The 19,348-nt window shown below is 50.0% G+C and overlaps 1 protein-coding gene across 1 annotated transcript; it reads left to right on the top strand.

Moving 5' to 3' along the window:
- The first annotated feature begins 22 nt into the window (after positions 1-22).
- Positions 23-18,417, top strand: AARS2 (alanyl-tRNA synthetase 2, mitochondrial). The gene is made up of 22 exons (XM_065632337.1): positions 23-241; positions 513-701; positions 1,383-1,528; positions 2,320-2,514; positions 3,768-3,912; positions 4,355-4,500; positions 4,808-4,916; positions 5,514-5,552; positions 6,284-6,395; positions 6,942-7,069; positions 7,808-7,958; positions 9,805-9,974; positions 10,932-11,045; positions 11,460-11,600; positions 12,247-12,384; positions 12,791-12,900; positions 13,990-14,098; positions 15,589-15,711; positions 16,153-16,263; positions 17,135-17,218; positions 17,358-17,468; positions 17,858-18,417. Exons 1-22 carry the CDS (start codon positions 23-25, stop codon positions 18,020-18,022), a joined length of 2,955 nt encoding a protein of 984 aa, XP_065488409.1. The 3' UTR covers positions 18,023-18,417.
- Positions 18,418-19,348: the final 931 nt, after the last annotated feature.

Below are 19,348 nucleotides of genomic sequence, written 5' to 3'. Positions count from 1 at the left end.
CTGCCTTCCGCCCTCGGCCAGCATGGCGGCGGCCGGGCGGCGGCGGCTGCTGCTGCTGCAGGCGGTGCCCTGGCGCTGCGGCCCGCGCCGTGGGGCTGCCGGCTGCCCGCCGGCGGAGCAGGTCCGCGCCGCCTTCCTCCGCTTCTTCCAGGAGCGCCACGGCCACCGCCGCCTGCCCTCGGCCCCCGTGCGGCCCCGCGGCGACCCGCGCCTCCTCTTCGTCAATGCGGGCATGAACCAGGTGCTCCCCCCGCCGCCAGCGGCCTGCGCCCGGCCCGGGGCTCCGGCTTCCCCCCCGCCTGCGGCCCGTCCCCTCCGCCGGTTTCCCGGGGCCCGTCTCGGGGTGGCCCCTTTCGCGGAGGTCTCCCGCGGGAGGACGGGCTCCTAGCGGGGCTGGCCGCGCCGCTGCCCCCCCCGCCCCGTTCGCCGCGGCTGTTCCAGGAGACCCAGGCACAGCCCCGAGCGCTGGGCGGCATCCAGCAACTCATCTGTCTCTCTGCCTTGGCTTCTAGTTCAAGCCCATTTTCCTGGGCACGGTGCACCCCCGGAGCGAGCTGGCGCAGCACCGGCGGGTGGTGAACAGCCAGAAGTGCGTGCGTGCCGGAGGGAAACACAACGACCTGGAGGATGTGGGCCGAGATACTTACCATCACACGTTCTTCGAGATGCTGGGGAACTGGTCCTTTGGGGATTACTTTAAGGTAAGGTGGTAGGAGGGAACCCTCTCCAGGGGGAAATGTCGTTTTTCTTTTGGAGCGGTGCTATAGTTCTGTGCTGTACTGCCATGGGACTGACCGCAGAAGGCATTTTGGTAACCCTTAGATTGCTTCTTGGGAGCTCTGCAGACTGGAGCAGAGATAGTCAGCTGGTGTGCTGAATCGCTAAATGTGGCCTACAGACTCTAAGAGCATGTGGCCTTTTAAAGTTGTAAACAACGCATAGAAGTCAAAGTTCTCTGTGCAAATACCAGTGTTGATCATTTAATATAGTGAAAAGAGGTTTACAGTTCATTTGGTACCTGTTGCTAGAAAGCTTCAAAAGGGAAGAAGGATAAAGGATGCTAATTGTATTGCTAGTGAATACATTTTTTCCTTGGAAAGAAAATAATTCATGTAACTCTGCTGGCAAGTGTGTGAGTGTAGACCATGCTGTAATCCTGAAGGTCTCCCAACAATTCAGGAATGTCAGTTTTCCACAGGCAGCAGTGAGCTGTCTCACTCACCTGACCCTCATCCTGCACTTTCCAATATGCCTTAAAATTGGAAAGGGAGAGAGCAGCTGAAATGAACTTCTTCAGTGTTTGAGTCCCATTCTAAGGAGTCTTCCTGCATTGCTATGCATCCTGGTTTACTGTTCTTCGTTTATGTTCCCTGCATGCTTAGGAGGAGGCATGTAGCATGGCCTGGGAGCTCTTGACAGAGGTCTACGAGATCCCCAGAGATCGTCTCTATATCACCTATTTTGGTGGAGACTCCTCATTGGGGCTGAGCGCAGATGAGGAGTGCAGGGACGTGTGGCTCCGCCTGGGGTAAGCGTGTTAGAGAAGAGGTTCTGAGCAGCAAGTGCAGACATTTCAGTCTCCGCAGTCTCCTATTTGCTTTTTAGTTGATGAGAATCAGATGCAGGGGCCAAAAGTTGTGTTTTAAACTAATTTTGCTTCTGTTTTGGCTTTTAGAATCAGCTCGGCTCTCTGTGCTCTGGGGCACTTGACCTTTAAGCTGTTTCTCAGATGTTGTCAGTCTGGGGGGCTGTGTACCTAAGACTGACTGGCCTGGATGAAGTGTGTGATGGAGCTCCGATCCTTTGCTTGTTCCTCATCATGACCTGCAGAGCGTGCGTTCTCCTCTGAGAGCCAGCAGTGGCTGCCCTAGTGTGAGGATGAAGGCGTTGTAGAGAGCGCTGCTGTGCTTTGGGAGCTTGTTCCAGGTTGTGTGTGGGCTTTGAACTCCAGGCAGCCAGCTCTGTGCCTCTACTGGTGTTCAGCCTTGTCCATTGTGATCAGGTCTTAACTCTGCTGGAATTCCCTCCAGGGAGGAGGGCAGCTCTGCAGACCCCGTGGAGAACCTGCCTCTGTCAGCAGGAGCCGGACTGTGTTTGTCAGCCATTCTGGGCAGTGAGTAGAATCCTGTCTGGTTTGGTCCAGCTTGTTCCTGCTAAGGAGACTAATTCTGTGTGAACAGAAGCAAAGGAATCCTAACATGTTTGCTTATTGAATTTGTAGTAGTCAGAAAGGATTCTTTCCAACTTTCTCTGTGATCTAGGCTACTATGTGCTTTGTGTGTATGCCCCAGCACTGCCAACTTCTGTTTTCCTTTCCAGAGTGCCTGCCAGTCACGTGCTTCCTTTTCCATTGAAAGACAACTTCTGGGAGATGGGGGACACAGGTCCCTGTGGTCCCTGCACAGAGATCCACTATGACCACGTGGGTGGTGGCAGAAATGCTGCAGCACTGGTGAACAAGGGCAGCCCTGATGTGGTGGAGATCTGGAACCTGGTCTTCATGCAGTATAGCAGGTACCAGCCATGAGGTCTGAACTCCAGAGACTTCTCCCTTGTCTGACTCCAAAATCATATGTGTATATTCTCAGAGGTCTCACTGCTTTCTAGGATGTGTCAGTACAGAAGCAAGAAGGAAGCTGTAGAGATGTGTCCAGTGTGGCTTTTGGTCCCCTTTGCTTTACTTGTTCTGTTGTCCTTCAACCTCTGCTGCCTGTTCTTCCTCACTGCTGCATCCCAGAGGTCTCTTGAGGTCTGCAGCAGCCCAGAGAAACCTGCAGACAGAGGAGAAGGCCTTGGGCTCCTGTTTAGGGAAGGCCCTTTTCCCTGCATTACAGTCTGTCATGACAATCTGTCATGGTTTAACCCAAGCTAGCAATACAACCATGATAGCCGCTTGCTCGCCCCCTCTCTCACCCCTCCCCAACAGGGGAGAGAATCAAAAGGGAAGGGAGAAACTTGGATTGAGATAAACACAGTTTAATAAAATAACAAAATACTAATACACTACTAGTAAATATATATATATATATATATAAAATAGAAATAAAAGGTACTCAAGGCAATTCCACATGAACTCTGTCCACAACTGAGCAGCCAGTCCCAGCAAGCCACACCAGGTCCTAAAGATCCCAGAGAGAGAAAAAAGAGGAAAAATGCAGAAAAGCCCAGAGGCCACTGCAAAATTGCAGAAGGCTGGGCTAAACATCTCGACTGAAACTCCCTCAGCTACCCCCAGAGAGAGTGAAGAAAAAGGGAAAAAGCGGGGAGAAACCAGAAGGCCCCACTCTTAAATCTGGAGCATGATGCTAATGGGATGGAATACTCTCATTGATCAGTCTGGATGTCAGTCAAGCTCTGCCCCATTTGTGCCCCCTTTCCTTGCTGCCTCACACCTGTGGGCAGAGTGCTCAGAAAGTCCTTGGCTCCCAGACCAGAGCAATTAAAAACAATAACTCTGTCCTGGCGTGTTATCGTCTTGTTCTCAAACTAAGTCCAAATAATGAGTGTGCCAGCTATGAAAAAGAAAGGTTTCTAACTGCATGAAGAAAACCCATTTTCAGTGGAACCAGCACACTATCTGATGGTTGGATCCTGGCTGCCTGGCAGTTCCAAGGCAGGCTGCTGTTAGTCTTGTCCATGACCTTCCTGGGGTCACCTGCTGTTCCTATCACCTGTCACTCCCATTCTCTTTGACTTGCTCCTTTTCTTTGCCCCTGGACTGACCCTTGTTTCTCTTTTGCCTTTTATTTTTCCTGGCTGGCTGACAGAGAGGTGGAGGGGAATCTGCTTCCCCTGCCGCAGCACCACGTGGATACAGGAATGGGTCTGGAAAGGCTGGTGACAGTTCTGCAGAACAAACGCTCCAACTATGACACAGATCTCTTCACTCCCATCTTGGATGCTATTCACAAGGTGACAGTGCTTCTGCTCAGACTCGCAACTAAACAAAAGCTTCCTGAATGCAGACTGTTTGCCTGGTACTGTAGTACAGCCTTCTCTTATTGTGTGGTGTTTTGAGACAGGAGGTTTGCCCAGCCAGGTCCAGAGCAGCATTCATGGGAAACTAGAGAGAACTCCAGGTTGAAAAAGCACTAGGATATCAGCACTGCTGGTCTGTTTTTCCTCCAAAGTTTCTTAAATTCCTCAGTGCCATGGTATTGGCTGATATGTCTGAGGTATAGAAGTCTTGGTGTATAATGCTCTGGAAGGATTTACTGAATGCATCTTAGATGCACAAGTTTCAGAGGTAGTTGGAAAGCATGATGTCAAGTGCGGCTGGCTGCCTTTTGTATTGAAACTTTTCCTTCTACAGCCATTAATTTCTGCTAATCTGTCTCTTTGCTTTGTCTTTTAGGGCTGCGGGGGCCCCAGATACCAAGGTCTGGTTGGGGATGCTGACGTTGGGCATGTGAATATGGCCTACCGTGTGGTGGCAGATCATGTGCGCACCTTGTGCGTGTGCATCACTGATGGCATCTACCCAGGCCTCTCCGGAGCAGAGTAAGGCCATAAGGAAATGTCACAGGGTGGAGGGAGGTAGGTCTAGAAAGGAATACAGACAGCCTGAGGCAGAGGTTCTGCTGTGAGCCCAGGAGAAGGGAGTTCATGAGCTTTGAGGAGACAGGAAGGTGAGAGCCTGGAAGAGGTTCTTATCTGCAGGCTCATCCTTGGGTGGGTGTAGGGTTTGGGAAGCGGCTGGTCTATGTGGATAGATCAGGCCAGAGGAGCTGTGCGGCAGGTGTGCTGCATGTGGGAGCTGGGCAGGGATGCTCATGTGGCTGACTGAGGAATCCTGCTCTGCTTTCAGACTGGTGCTGCGTCGGATCCTGCGCAGGGCTGTCCGCTTCTGCTCTGAAGTCCTTCATGCTCCACCTGGACTCCTGGCCTCTCTGGTGCCTACCGTAGTGGAAGTGCTGGTGAGTAAAAACTGCTGCTTTGGGGGGGAAAAAAAAAAAGAGTGTCATGCTTGTCCTGTTCAGCCCCACATCCCTTTCCTGACATCAGGAGACAATCTTGGATGTAAAGGAGCTCCAGGAGGGTGTATCTGCTCCTGTGCATTACAGCAGTAAAAATCTCATCTCCTGATAATTTGTGATGGGAGTGAGTGGTCTTAGTGTGACCAGCAGTGCAGTCATCACAAGTGTGCATGTAAGTGTATGCAAGTGCACATTGTTTCCTGAGGGCAGTGGCTTCCAAGCTGTCATATATAGTTAAAACCATCTGAAAATGGTCTCTGTGAGTACTAACAACATCCTAAAAGACAATGATTTCTTCCAGTTGTGAATGAATGTGTTTGCGAAGAGTTGCTATGCAGGGGCTAGCAGAGGTGGGTCACAGGGAGAAAGCCAGGAGATGGCAGCTGTAAATCCACATGTGATTCTTCCCCTGGGACTGTGCACTGGGGCTCCCTTCACACACATCTTCCAGAGAAACCTATAATGCTTGCGGCGTGCTGTGAGATCCCTTGAGGAAGATGCTAAGGATGTTATCACTAACTGAGGCTCACTCCACAGGGAAATGCCTATCCAGAACTGACGAAGAATGAAGACCAGGTGAGTGATGTGGAATCCCCTGGAGAGAAACCCCCTCTCATTATCTTTGCAAGGCACTGCTCTCAGGGGTGGAAGTCAGCCCTTCCTTGGGACTTAGCTGGAGGAGTTTGCATAGCTTACTCCACAACCACGTTCTCATGGGTGGGCTGAGGTGTGCTGGGAGCATGTCTGTGTCCTGGGCATGAGAAGTATCTGTGGCAGATTTCCTTGTGGGAGCTCTACTAGGTCTTCACCAGGGACTGCATGTCCTGGCATAAGGCAGCTGTTGGTCTAAAAAAATCTAGGGTAGCTCTTCTGTGGAGTGAAAGTACAGCCTGTCCTGGCCTGGGTACCTTTTGTCCAAAGCAGATTGGTGATGTAAGGCTAGTCCTGGCTTGCTTCTCCTGACAGCAACTGGTGAGCAATTTCTCTGGCTGTTCCAGCCGTGCAGTTTTAATTGGGTCACAGACATGAATGCCTGACAGAGAGCATTTGTCAGCCTCCTGCCTTCCCCAGATGGATGGTCAATATTTCTTTAACAGCAATGGTGGTAGGAGGCACAATCGCCCTGGTTAGTAATGCATCGGAGCTGTGTTTTGATAGATATTTACGGGACAAAAAGACTGGTTCAAGCAGACACAACACTCCTGTTGGACACCTGCTTGATATTCTCTGAGCTGACCATAGCAGGGCTGACCTGAGCTGAGGAACTTCCTGAGGTGTGGCTAACTCTTCTTCTCATCCTTGGGCAGATCATGGATATCATCAATGAGAATGAGGCAGCTTTTCTGTCCTCCCTTGAGCGTGGGAGGCGCATCATTGAGCGGACAGTGCAGCAGATAGAGCCCTCCACAAACTTCCCAGGTGAGTCTCCCTCCTCTGACAAGCTGCACTTAAAGATGGTTTGATCCAGGTCCTCACAAGCATCACAGTCAAAACTCTCTGGATGTCTGCCTCCTCCACGTGCTTTCAGTGACCTTCTAGCCCCAGGCAGAGGAACAGATGTTGCTCTTCAGATTGCAATTGTTCTCTAGTACTTTGTTCTCAAAACAAACTAGACACCAGGTAAGTTCAAAACATTCCCTTGCTCCTTTATTGACTGATTAACTGGGTCCTTACAAGATACAGCTGAAAGAGCGAGCTCAGGACCCAACCAGAGCAGCTGCCTGTGTAGATGTGCTGCACTGAATTTTAGCAGGGGTGGGGCTATAGGGCATCATAAATACCTGGTCCCATACAAGAACAACTGCATAGCTTCTCTTCCTTTCCCCGTTACCAGTACAGCTGCACATAAGACAGATGAATCCAGTTACCAAGGCACACACTAGACTGGTCCCATCAAAGCAAATTTTGAGATGCCTTTGCCTTCTGTGTTCACACAGAGTTCATGCCCTTCTTTGTGTCCTACAGCTGAAGTAGCCTGGTCTCTCTATGGGAATTTGGGTTTCCCTCTGGATCTGATTGACTTGATGCTTGAAGAAAAGGGAATCAGTTTGGATTCAGCTGCTTTTAATGAACTTGCTCTGGAAGATGCAAAGGTAAGAGAGAGACTTCCCTTGTCAGAATAATTCAGAGCCTTCCCTCTCTCCCGTGACCATGGAGGCAGAATTCCTTTCACGGCTGAGGCTCTTCAGATGCAACCACAGGGTCACACCTTTTCCCTGAACGGGGAGGGGGTCTGAAACAGCAGTGGGGTCACAATGCCTTTGCTTGTGCATGTGGGACTGAGAAGTGTTGGCTGGTGATTCTCTTCAGATGAGAAGACGTGTTTTATGATGCTGACTGTTGCTGGAGTGGAGGTTATTATAGAATTATACAGGTTACGAGTGTCCTCTGTCAGTCATGTAGTCCAACTCCTCACACAAGGCACAACCAGCTTAGCCCAAACAGCAAGCGATTTATCAAGAATTTACAAAACCTCCTCAGTCTCTGTAGTGCCAGAAGGCGTGCACTGCTCACTCCGTGCAGTAATTGATTTGAGGCCTTGCTCTCCTCAGCTTTAATGGCCTGGAAGTTTCACAGCTACACAGCAAGCTGTGCTGGGAGGGCTGTGTTAGCTGTTGCTTATGGGCTGCCTTGAGGCTAGCATGGAGTGGTATTGAGTGTGTGTGGGCCTCGAAGAAATGGGGTTGGTTTAGCAGTAGCTTCCATCAGCCTGGACCTAAACAAGCCTTTTCCAGGAAGGTGGAAGAAGTTGTTCCTAACCTTATAGCTCCAGTTCCTGGTTTGAGTGCCCCTGAGTATCTCCCATCTAACCGTGCTTTGCTCTGCTGCAGCGCAAGGCCGGTGGCCCTCAGGCAGGACAGCGAGACAACACAAACACACGCCTTGATGTTCACTCACTGGCTCAGCTGCGGAGCGACAACATACCTGCTACTGATGACTCCCCAAAATACGCCTACAGGCTTGGGCAGCACGGGCAGTACGGTAAGCGGCCAGGCCCTGTCTGTAACGCGAGTTCTGCATGAGGGCACTGGAATCCCTCCCAGGACTGCTTTTACTACCTAACCTCAGGGATGCAGAACATGTACTCTGGTTCAAACCTGTCCACCTTGCTGCTGCATCTTTTCTCTGCCCCTGCACCTCATCCCAAAGCAGGTGCTTTTCTTATTGCTGTTAGTATGTCACCAGGAAGGGTCTGGGCTGGTGACAAGGCTATGAGCTCCGGGTTGGTATTACTGTGCAGGGGTGAAGCAGGAACTGTCGATTTCTACTGTAGATGAGTCTGTCTCCAACAGTTAGGCTTCTGGGTGTGAGTGCTAGGGAGAATGAAGAATAATTATGCAAAGGGTTTAGGCATAATAGTTGACTAAAACAGTGCACTTCCTATTTCTTTGGCAGACCACTAGATGCCAGTGCAGGCTTTTTATCATTTAGGATAATTGGGGTTGCTGATGCTCAAGGGAAAGCATGAAGCTAAACCACAGAGAGCAAGAGGTGGTGCGGCTGTCACAAACAATTAGAGATGGCTGTGTACAGTCAGCTCCCTCTTACCCAGCATGCTGGGGGCAACCCACATTAAGCAGAAAGTAAGGCATTTCAAACTACATATACTACAGCAAGAGCATAACGGAGGGGAAAAAACCCCAGCAGCGACACTGGCTGGAATCTCCAAGTAAGCACTGTCCTACCTCCTCAGTCACTGAATCATGGAGGAATTGAGGTTGGAGGAGATCTCTGGATGTCCAGTCTCTTGTCAACAGAACATCATCAGCTTCACAGTCAGACCAGGTTGCTCAGAGCCATGTCCATTTAAGTTTTCGGTATCTTTAAGGACAGATCCCACAGCCTCTCTGCACCCTGTTCCAGTTCTTTATCACTCTTAGTGGGAAAAGTTCTTTTTTTTATGTGCCACCAGAATGTCCTGTACTCTAGATGTAGTCTCACAAATGCTAAGTAGAGGTGAATAACCACTTTTCTTGACCTGCTGGCTCTGTTTGTGTTCATATGGCCCAGCAGTCAGTCAGTCTTCCTTGCTGCAAGGGCTCCCTGCTGACTTGTGTTCAGCTAGCTCCTAAGGACCCCAAGGTTTCTGTCAGTCCATTTCCGTAGCCTGCTGAGATGCCACTGAAAAGCAGCCCTGCTCCTCAGTGTATCAACTAGTCCCCACAAATTTGTTGCCATACAGGATATAGGTACATCCCATCTTGTCATGGATAGTCACTAATGAAGATGTTAAATGGTTTGGGCCCTAATAGCAGCCACCAAGTAGCTCTGCTGGTAGCTGAATATCAGTTGAACATGGAACTGTTGAGCAATTCTGTGTGGGGCCAGCTGCCCAGCCAGTTATACACACACTTTATGGTCCACCTGCACAGTCCATGTCACTCAAATTTGGCTTCAAGGAGGCTACAAGACAGCGTGTCATAAACTCGCTGCTTCAAGGAAGGTGACATCCCTGTCTTCCCTGGTCGACCAAGTCTGTCATATCTTCATAGAAGGCAGACAGGTTGGCCAAGCAGGCAGTGTTGCAAGATGCAGATGTGTCTGTAGCGCATCTTGTTCTGTCAGGCTCATGTGGAGCTGGACTGCATGTCTCTGCCTGGTTACCTGCTGCCCAGCAGATCTGTCACTAGGTAAGTGAGTGACAAGTAACTCGGTTCCAAATAGCAAATCTGTTGTCCTTTCTGCCAATAGCTGTTCCTCTCCCACTAAGCCAAAGGAAAGTGCCAGCTTGCAGTATAGACTTGGCATGGGGAAGTGACCCCTCCTTTCATGTTGCAATCTGAGAGAGTATGTGCACTAATTGCTGCCATCTTCTTCCCCTTGACAGAGTTCAGCCCATGCCAGGCCACCATCCTGATGCTGTACAGAGGTCAGTCTCTCCAGAAAGAGGTTGGATCAGGGCAACGCTGTGGTGTCATCTTGGACAGGACTAACTTCTATGCAGAGCAGGGCGGGCAAGACTCTGACCAGGGCTACCTGATGCGTTTAGGACAGCAGGTGAGACCCTTTGCTGCCTGAACCCAAGGCAGCCATGGATACTGAGGCCAGGCAGACTTCCCCAACTTGTGGGCTGCTTTAGTGTGTTGATTTGCAAGTTGCTGACTCCTGATAGTTCCCTTAGTTTTGCATCGGGATTGGTGAGGTGAGGGAGAAGCAGCAGTAAGTTCACAGAGGTATACTTGCTGCTCTGTCTCTCTCAGCCCTTTGCAATTTCTTCTTGCTGGGGAAGACTGTAAAGTCTTCTTGAGTCTCACTTCAGTGTGCTGCACTCCCACCAGTTGGGGCTGCGATGCAGAGAGAAGGCAATCAATGATCAGAGAGTCCATGAGCTGAGTAACTTGTCTCTGGCAAGTCCTGGATAACTGCAAGCACTGCCCAACATGAGACCTGGTGCAAAAACTCTTATCCCTCCCAAAAGCATCAGGGAGGACCTCTACCTCTGCAGCGTGTTCTTTTAACCTTGCCCTCTCCCAGGAAGTTATATGAGGTGCGAGAATCACCCCTGGGCATTGATGCTGCCTTTTTAGCCTTGCAGAATGTGATAGTTCCTGGCTCAGCACTTCTTCTCAAGCTGAAGTGGGCATCAGGTTTCTCTTGCCAGCCCAGTGAGGCTGAAATGGCACCTTAGGTGCCTGAGACAGGTGCCTTGGCAGCTGCTGTTTTCTAATAGACAAGCATCCTTGTTAAGAAAATTCATCAGCATGAGTGGTGTCGCTGCCCCTTCGCTGCAAGCTGACAGCCTCAGTATGTTGTGCAGCGAGTGACTGGATGCAGGGAAGGCCTGAGGCACTCTGGTTACATTGGAAATGAGCTTGTCCCTGCTTTTCCCACCCCATCCCTGTCTTTAAGAGATCAATGGGGTTTGTTCTTCCTAGTCAGATCAACGAGGCACCTAGCACAGGTCTTTGAATGTTCTGTGTGTCCTAACTCATCTTTCTGTCTCTCTTTGGTCAGGACATACTCTTCCCTGTGGAATCAGTTCAGCTCTGTGGTGGTTACGTGATCCATGAGGTCACTGCTGTGGAAACCCTGCGTGCTGGGGACCAAGTGCAGCTCTTTGTGGATGAGGTGATAACTCACTGTTCTTAACCTTTTCTTAGCCTTGCCTTGAGAGTCTTGTGATGTCCTGAGTAACCTGGGCACAGCAGAGCCTTGTCCCTTGTTTTCCTGAGACTGCTTTTCATTGTGATGTGCAGTGGGAAGGAGACCTCATAAGTAACTCTGTAATCTTCTGTGAGCCATTGCTCTGTCCAGAAGTATCCAGCCTACCCTGTGCTGTTTTACAGAGGTGATCCCATGGGAAAAGAAGTTAAGTCTTCCTCGTGACATAAATTTGTCTGGCAGCTTTACTACCTGTTGTTTTTCCCCTCCATTTTCTCCCATCCCCTCACATGCAGCCTTTCCTGTATCTCTTCATGCCATCCCCTACTCTCCTGAGCTGTGGAGAACCAGCACTCCCTGCCAATTTGTCTGTGCTTTCAGGCCAAGCGGCTGGCCTGCATGACGAACCACACCGCTACCCACCTGCTAAACTTTGCACTCCGCCACGTCCTGGGTGACAATACAGAGCAGCGAGGGTCCCATGTGACCGCAGAGCGGCTGCGCTTCGACTTTGATACCAAGGTGACTCTGGACTTCTGTTTTCTTGTTCTGAGCAGTACCAGCATCCCAGTACTGGCCTTCTCTCCAGGGATTTTTCTCCTCTCACCATAATCACTCCTTTAGAGACAGGTCATGTTTTATCTGAGCAGTGAGACTTGACCCTCTGGACATGACTGGCTCTGCTTTCCATTGAACTGACTGTGAGCAGAGCTTGCTGAGGGGATGAATGGGGATCAGAAGGGAAAGGACTTAGCAAGGCCAATGGTTGTGGGGCTGACTTGAGTAGTGTAAAGGGGTCTCTGAGAGATTCACCAGCTTGGCTGTGGCATGTGTCTCATGTCTGTGCCGGCCGTTCAGGTGAGAGGGGTTGGGAACTGAAAGCTGTTAGGTTGGGCTTGAACAATGGTCCTGGTGACCTGTCACTCATTGCAGCATCTTTCTTGAGAAGTTTGGTTGATGCACTTGGATCAAACATCCTTATCCCTCATCAAGGGGTGAGGTGGGAGGGTCATGATGCTCACAATTTCCTTGACAAGTAGGGAAGATGAGATGCAGGGGGAGAGTGGTGTGCCCAAGCTGAGTTGCCTGAGGTTCCTGCCCCAGTTCCCCCTCTTGTTCTCGACGTCTCAGAAGGCTTCTCCTGAAGGTGGCTGATTTACTTCCTCAGGCCCCTGTGACAGTGGAGCAGCTGCAGCAAGTGGAGCAAGTGGTCCAAGATGTGATCAAACAAAATGAGGTTGTGCATATGGCTGAGGTCCCCCTCACACTGGCAAGAGAAGTTCAGGGACTCCGTGCAGTAGATGAGGTATGACAGGATGGCAGCGCGTGTCTTCATGAGTGTTCTCCTTCAGCAAGGATCATCCGGGTCACAAGAGATGTTGATGCAACAGGTTTCTTCAAGGGAATTGACTGCCAAAACTCAAGGAAGGAAAATAGGACAGAGATCTCGGGAGTGCTGTGTTGTAAATCATGGAGGCTGGTGGTGCATAGGCTTTTTGCTCATTTCTTTGAACCAAAAGCTTGTAGTGTCACCCAGTTGTTTCTTTCTCCCCATGGTGGCTGGTTGTGGGGGAGAAGCAGTGCTGCCCCTGACGCTGGTACTGCTCTGGAATAGGGGAAAAGTGAGGCAGAGACCCGAAGCCATGCAGTTAGTCTGCAAGTGTCCCCAAAGGACCATGTTGTTAGCTGCTGATCCCTGTCTCCTCTGTCAGGGGTATCCAGATCCAGTGAGGATAGTGTCTCTGGGGGTCCCTGTGGAGAGTGTGCTGACCCGCGACTCTGAGGCTGCAATGCAGACCTCTGTGGAGCTCTGCTGTGGGACGTAAGTGACTTCTCCTTGCAGTCAGAAGATGTGTTTGTGGGCACTGGTGGCTGAGGTAGAGACATTCTTGCAAGCTCCCCTCCCTGTCCCTGTGCAACTGAGCTTCCTCACCAGAAGGATCTTGTGAGGACAGAATGGGCTAGTTAAGAAGCTTTGGAAGTCCCAGGGTGAGAAACGTTAGTAAAATGCAAAGTATCAAAATATTTTTCCTTGCATCACAGTCCAAAACCAACCTGGAAGCCACAGGGCACCAGCAGAGTGTGGGAAAGGGGCGTGTGGCTTGTGAAACCAGAGTTACAGGGCTTTGGCTTTGGGGTTGCAGAAGGGTTGGAGACCCACCAGGAGATTCTGAGACAGTTGTGAGATCATTAATTATTTTTGCCCTTTCTTTTAGCAGTAATGAGAATAGAATAAAAGTTAATCAATTTTAGGACAATGCTGACCCACACAAAAAAAGAACAAATTGGCATTTGAGCAGATACAGCTGAAAATGAGCAAGTTTCTAGTCATGAGATCATTCTTGTGGGAGTAGTGGGACAAGAAACTGCATGGGAGTGGAGATGATCAATTCTCATGAAGCTGTCTGAAATTACTACTTGTGGTAATAGAAGCTGAGACACTGTAGTTTACATATCACGTGTTGAATAGCCAAGAAGGAAAGGGAAGGTTCTCGGTGCCCTGTGACTGCACAGCTACCCTGGGACTGGAGTCTGCTGGCCACTCTGTGAGCTGGTCTGACAATAGACTGGTGGAGTTGGAGGAAAAGATTACTTTCTAGAAGGTTCAGTAGCAGCTGAGTAGAAGAGAAGAATCCTGATTCACCCCCCTGCTGAAGGAGAGAAAAGCAAGGCAGAACTTGGCTGTCATACCAGCCTGCTGGGCAGGTAGCACAGAGGTTCCTCTGGAGTAGCCTCAACTCTGCTGTCTCTTGCCTGACAGGGCGCCATCAGGATTTTGGGAATGGGAAGGGATTGAAGCTATTGGGATTGGCTGCTGGTCTTGAGACTTGTCTAAAAGGAAAGCAGTGTTCCTGATTTCTCTTCCCAGATAGCAGCTTGTTTACTTTCCTGTTCTCTGCTGACTTTGCAGGCACCTTCTACAAACAGGAGCTGTGGAAGATCTGACCATCATCAGCGAGCGTCAGCTTGTTAAAGGGATTAGCCGTGTCATTGCAGTGACAGGGGGACAAGCCAAACAGGTAAGAATGGGGGAACTGAGACTTCTGCTGTGTCAAGACAATGCCAGAAGAACCCAGCTTCGTAGGTTCCTGCATAGACAATCAGCTTCCCGCTGCTTTGGCTGGAGCCTCCCTGCTGTGCCTGATCCGGCTTCCTCCTTTGCCCCTGGATACAGCTCTGCCATACCTCACTATTCACCTCCACTCCTCCCTGTCCTAGTCTCCTGTCTCCTTGACCTTCATTCTTCCCCTCAGACACCCTTTTCCAAGATAGAAACTTGGCACAAAATATCAGGAAGCCTCTAGACTATAAATTTCAGTCCCCAGGTAGGTATGTAAAAGTATGATCCTTTGCTTTGTTTTCACCTCCTGCCTGTCACAGTTGGATTCACACTTTATGATTACAGGGCTCTGGCCTCATTCTTGCAGCCCTTTTGCTTCTTTTCTTTAGTCTTTTTCCTTCTAAACTGTGGTTCTGGTCTGGCTGCGCCGCTGTAAAAAGTAAGCAACCTACTATTGTGTCCGTGAGATCGCTCTGTACTTTGAATATCTGGAACTGTCAGTGGCTCCGCAGCCTTGCCCACTTCCTTTAAGGCTGCGGTCAGAGGAGAGTGACTCACTCCCAGTTAGTACTGGGAAGACTAAAGGCAAAGCCCACCCCTGCAAGTCTGTTGCTTTTTGGCTGGCTGTCCCCTGTGCATCTGTGTCCCTAGCGAGGCTTTCTTTGGTGCAGAGGAATGAAAAGCTGCAGGGCACATCTGCATGCTTTGCTGGAAGTGCTGACCTGGAAGGCCCCCGAGAGGAGCTGTGTGCATGTGTTAATCAGACAAGGGAGACTGCAGCATGAGGGAGTGACTTGAAACAAGGGATGTGTATCCCAGCTAAGCAGAGCAATCCTTGCTGTCCACAGCTTTTCTTATATACTCTGCTCTCCTCATCTGAAGTCTCACAGGACCATCATGAGCACAAAGATCTGGCAGGGAGGAAATGCTCCAAATCACAAGGATTGTCACTGCTGAAAACATGTTGTATTAACTTCTTTTATTAATGGTAGCATTGGTGTTGGGGAACACAATAAGAAATACACCAAGACCAGCTGAACTCAGGAAGAATGTTTGGACAGTGGATGAGGTTTCTTTAGTGTTTCTTTTGTTTCTTCAGTCAGTAGGTTCAAGAGTGCATTTGATAATGTAAAAAGAGCACTAAGAAGTAAACGAGGCTTCCCAGCTTTTCTCAGTGAAATCCTGATAATCTGGTGCTAGATACTGAGGAAACATAACTGCACGATGGCTTGGTCCCCTGGGTGTGACCATTTAGAGTCAGTTGCAAATCCAGAGAGGAATCTTCCATTTCAAAGTCTCCTGGGGACAGTAATTTCTTAAAGCCTCTGTAGGTGTCTTCCCACTGTATGCTGAGCAGCACTTCTGGGTTTATGACCCTGCTGCCTCCCCACTTTCTCCTTCCCTGCTCATTGTTTCAGTTGGTGAATTTGAAGTGTTCTCTGTCTCCAGGCCCGGGAAGTAGGCCAGTGCTTGGCAATGGAAGTGGACTCTGTCTCCCTGCGAATGAAGCAGAGGAGCACTTCTATTCCTGAGATGCAGAACCTCTCCAAAGAAGTGGGCCAGTTGACCAAAGTAAGGATTACACTCCATTACAGAAAGATCCCGGCTTGGGCTCTATACACTTCAGGCACACAACTTCTTACCTACCAGGTTCACATCTAACCATGGTCAATAGCAAGGCCACGTTGCTACCTGCTGGTGCCACTTTGGTCGCAAACATTTTGACCAGTATCTAAGTACCTCTGTTGCAGATGACCTGCTGCCAATGGGAATGTGAGAGAAGGCAGTGGGAGGGAGGGTAAAGCAGTGATAAAGGGTTCCCAGGCTTTTTGCCCAGGCTTTAGATGCCTGACTGAAAAGAGAAAGCTGCACACCACAGTGACTGGCTGGCCTGATCACACAGGGGTACAGGAGGGCCTGGGAAGAGGCTGGTCTCCAGCCTGACCTCCGAGAGAACTAGCACTTTATTACTAGGTGTACTTTATTGCCCTTACACAGCAAATTATCTTGCAGGTGGTGGCTAGCACTGCGATGCCCCAGTGGCAAAGAAAAGAACTACAGGCCATCCTCAAAGCACTACAGCGAACAGCCAACACGGCCATCAGGAAACTGGAGATCCAGCAGGTACTTTGGCAACATCACACTTACTGCAGCCTGCTCATAGCACTGTGTGGCACACACCAGTGGACCTAGTGTCTGTTACACTTCACAGCCACCCAGCCACTAGGGTGCCATTAGAAGGCGGAAGAAAGCAGGTACGGTCACACACAGTGCAGCACAAGCCCTCTGTTGGGTTGATTTCACTGACATTAAACATGGCTGTCATTTAAAATGGCAGTGAATGACTGACTGGGCTTTTGGCACCTGCAGAATCCCCATGTCTGTCTGCCTGTGAAGATGGAGAGCCCCGTATTGGCACTTTTGGCAAACACCAACAGGCAGATAGGCATCACCTCCCCCTTTATACATGGAGAAGAAGATGAGATGGCCCTGACAGGGGGCTTTTCAAGGTTCTGCAGTAAGACAGTGGCAGGACAGAACCTTTCTTCCAGACATACGGTTATTGCCATGGCTTCCCATGCATTTGTGTTCTGCCAATTTATACCAAAAGCCCTTTGGAAATACTTACTGGTGACTTAGTGTTCTCAGTAAGAACTATCCTTTTCTTAAAGTAGGAGCATCTTGCCACAGGAACCTTCCTGAGACATGCAGTGATGTGTAGGTGCAGGAGAAAGGCTGGGGACTGAAGGGGTCACTCTCTATTCCACTTTTGAAAGGGGCTTATCTCTGCTTGCTTTTGAGGAAGGAAGGTTGCACAGGTGTCCATGTGGAGATTTCAGTGTGCCAGTCTTACTTTGACTTCTGTTGACATGCATCTCCCCTCAATCTCACAGAGCAGCACTGCCTTTCCCTGTATACATGTTAGATGTTATCCCCATTCAGCTCACCCTGTGCCACCTGTAGCCCCTCAAGTGCTGTGTGCTTCCTCCTCCAGGCTGAAGAGAAGGTGAAAAGCCTGCTAGCAAAACACTGCAGCCAACCTGTCATCATTGATACAGTCCCAGCTGACTCCCTCTCTGTGAGTAACCCACATTGTGTGCTGGTGCAATGGTACCTCAGGTGCCGCATACAGTAAGAGGGAGCTGCTGGGCACATTTTCTGCTACGTGCCAGTCTCCTTTGCTGTAGCCTGACCCCTCTTCTCTCTGCCTCTTCTAGATCCTAATGAAGGTAGTGAACCAGCTGTGTGACAAGTCTCCTGGCACATCAGTCCTGTTGCTCAGCCCTCAGGCTTCTGGTGAGGTGCTCTGTGCCTGTCAGGTGTCCAAGGTGAGTAGAACCCTGGTAGAGACACACAGAGCCTGCCTGCAAAGGGGGACTGGACCCACTGCTCAGCAGGTCCCAGTTGAGGCTTTTCATGGGATTCTGCCCAGTGTTGGTGGTTAATCACACAGGAGCAGAACCTGAGATGACCATACAGAGACCAGATATCTCAGTCTCTGCTGGGCACAAATATTCCTGGATCCTCGAGGCCATGTTTGCCTAGGGGCAGGACACAGCATTGACATGTAAGCCCAGCTGTTGCAGTCCTGGCAGTCATGAGTGCCTCAGGCAGTGATGGCCCAGGCTGGGTGAGGAGAGGATGTTGTCACCTTTCTTTATCTAGTCTACAGAGTCTTCCACAGTCCAAATGACTTTGCTCTTTGTCTCTTCCCCAGAATTGCCTGCCCATGTTCTCCGCTGCTGACTGGGCTGTGGCTGTCTGTACGCAGATGGAAGGGAAGGCAGGAGGTTCTCCCATTGTCGCTAAGGGCAGTGGAAATGCCAAGAGCATCCAGGGAGCCCTTACTACTGCACTAGAGTTCGCTCAGAGTAAACTCTGAAATAACTGAGATGTTTTGGGGGCAGGACAGCGGTATGTAGCCCAGCTACAAGCTACATGGACACCTGATGCAGAGCACACGTTATACTCTGCTGATCTAAAAGGTTTAGCAGTTCCCACACTGAACATGGCTGCAACCACTGCATTGGAGCATTTGGCTTCTGGCCGTCGGGGAACAGCAGAAACCCCACTCCTGATTGCACTGACAGAAATGATGCTGCCTTGTTCTCAGCATGGACATGTGGGGATTGAGTCTCAGAAAGCATCAGCTGCAGCATCAGATCCTACTTCTGGAACAGTGCAGTTCTTGCCACAAGACCGGCACTGGGAGGCTCTGTGAGAGCATGGTGGGGAGGTGACACAGTGTTATCCTAAAACCATTAAATGGCAGAGTGCTTGGTCTCCTGATGTCTGTTGTTAGCTGCATCATTTTTTTTTCTGCTCTACTCTTGCAGGACCACAAGTCAGCATGCACTCTTGTCTAAGCAGTCCCATCCTACTGCAAAACTCAGGACACCCCTCTGATTAAAAATGCTGCTGCAATTTAGAAATGGCAAGAGAAGTCCCACCCTCCTTGTAGGCTCAGCCTTCTTAGGCTGTGCAATGGGTAGTGCTGAACCCAGTCCTTGGTACTAAAGCACGGAGGGAACCAAATCATCCCAGGTTCCACCACTTTGCTTTGGCTGAATGTTCTTATCCTTGTTTCCTCCTGCCACTCCCTTGTAACTCCTGGCTTCTCGCATATCAGCACCTACCTAAAAACTACCATAGATCTGGTGAGTTATGTGAGTGGGAACTGTTGCTGTGTTGCAGTCTGGAACTCAGTGCAGCAGGTCACTTAACCTTGAGGTGAGTGTGTCTCCCACCTAAACTAGTGGTTTTTCAAGAGCATTAGCAGATGCAGCAAATGCAACTCATAAAGACATTTAAGACTTCATTGTTAGAGTGATTTCTAGAACTCTCGGCCAAAGCACCATTATTTCAGGTACTGTATTGACCTAAATAGAGATCACAGACTGTAGCTGAATTAAAGGTGCAACAGGACAGTGATACAAGCAGGTTTCACTCTATGAGCAGCAACAGCAGGCTGACAGATGAATTTCAGCAGCAGGTGAGGTTGCCTGGCACTGTGGAGGAGGCAGTGGCTGCAAGCATTTGGGGAGAGGAGGAGGAGAAGGGGTGGAAGCACAGTGAGGCTGATGGATGGATAGCAGGAAATAGCTGTCACATAGATAAGGATTGGTGAAGAGTGTGTTGGGAAATGGCCCAACCTCCTAATGAGAGATGTTCTACACTTCTTTTAGCTGTCTACTTGAGGGGGAGAGGG

The sequence above is a fragment of the Caloenas nicobarica genome, chromosome 3, assembly GCF_036013445.1.
Source record: "Caloenas nicobarica isolate bCalNic1 chromosome 3, bCalNic1.hap1, whole genome shotgun sequence".
NCBI lineage: Eukaryota > Metazoa > Chordata > Aves > Columbiformes > Columbidae > Caloenas > Caloenas nicobarica.
This window is presented reverse-complemented; position numbering and strand designations above follow the sequence as displayed.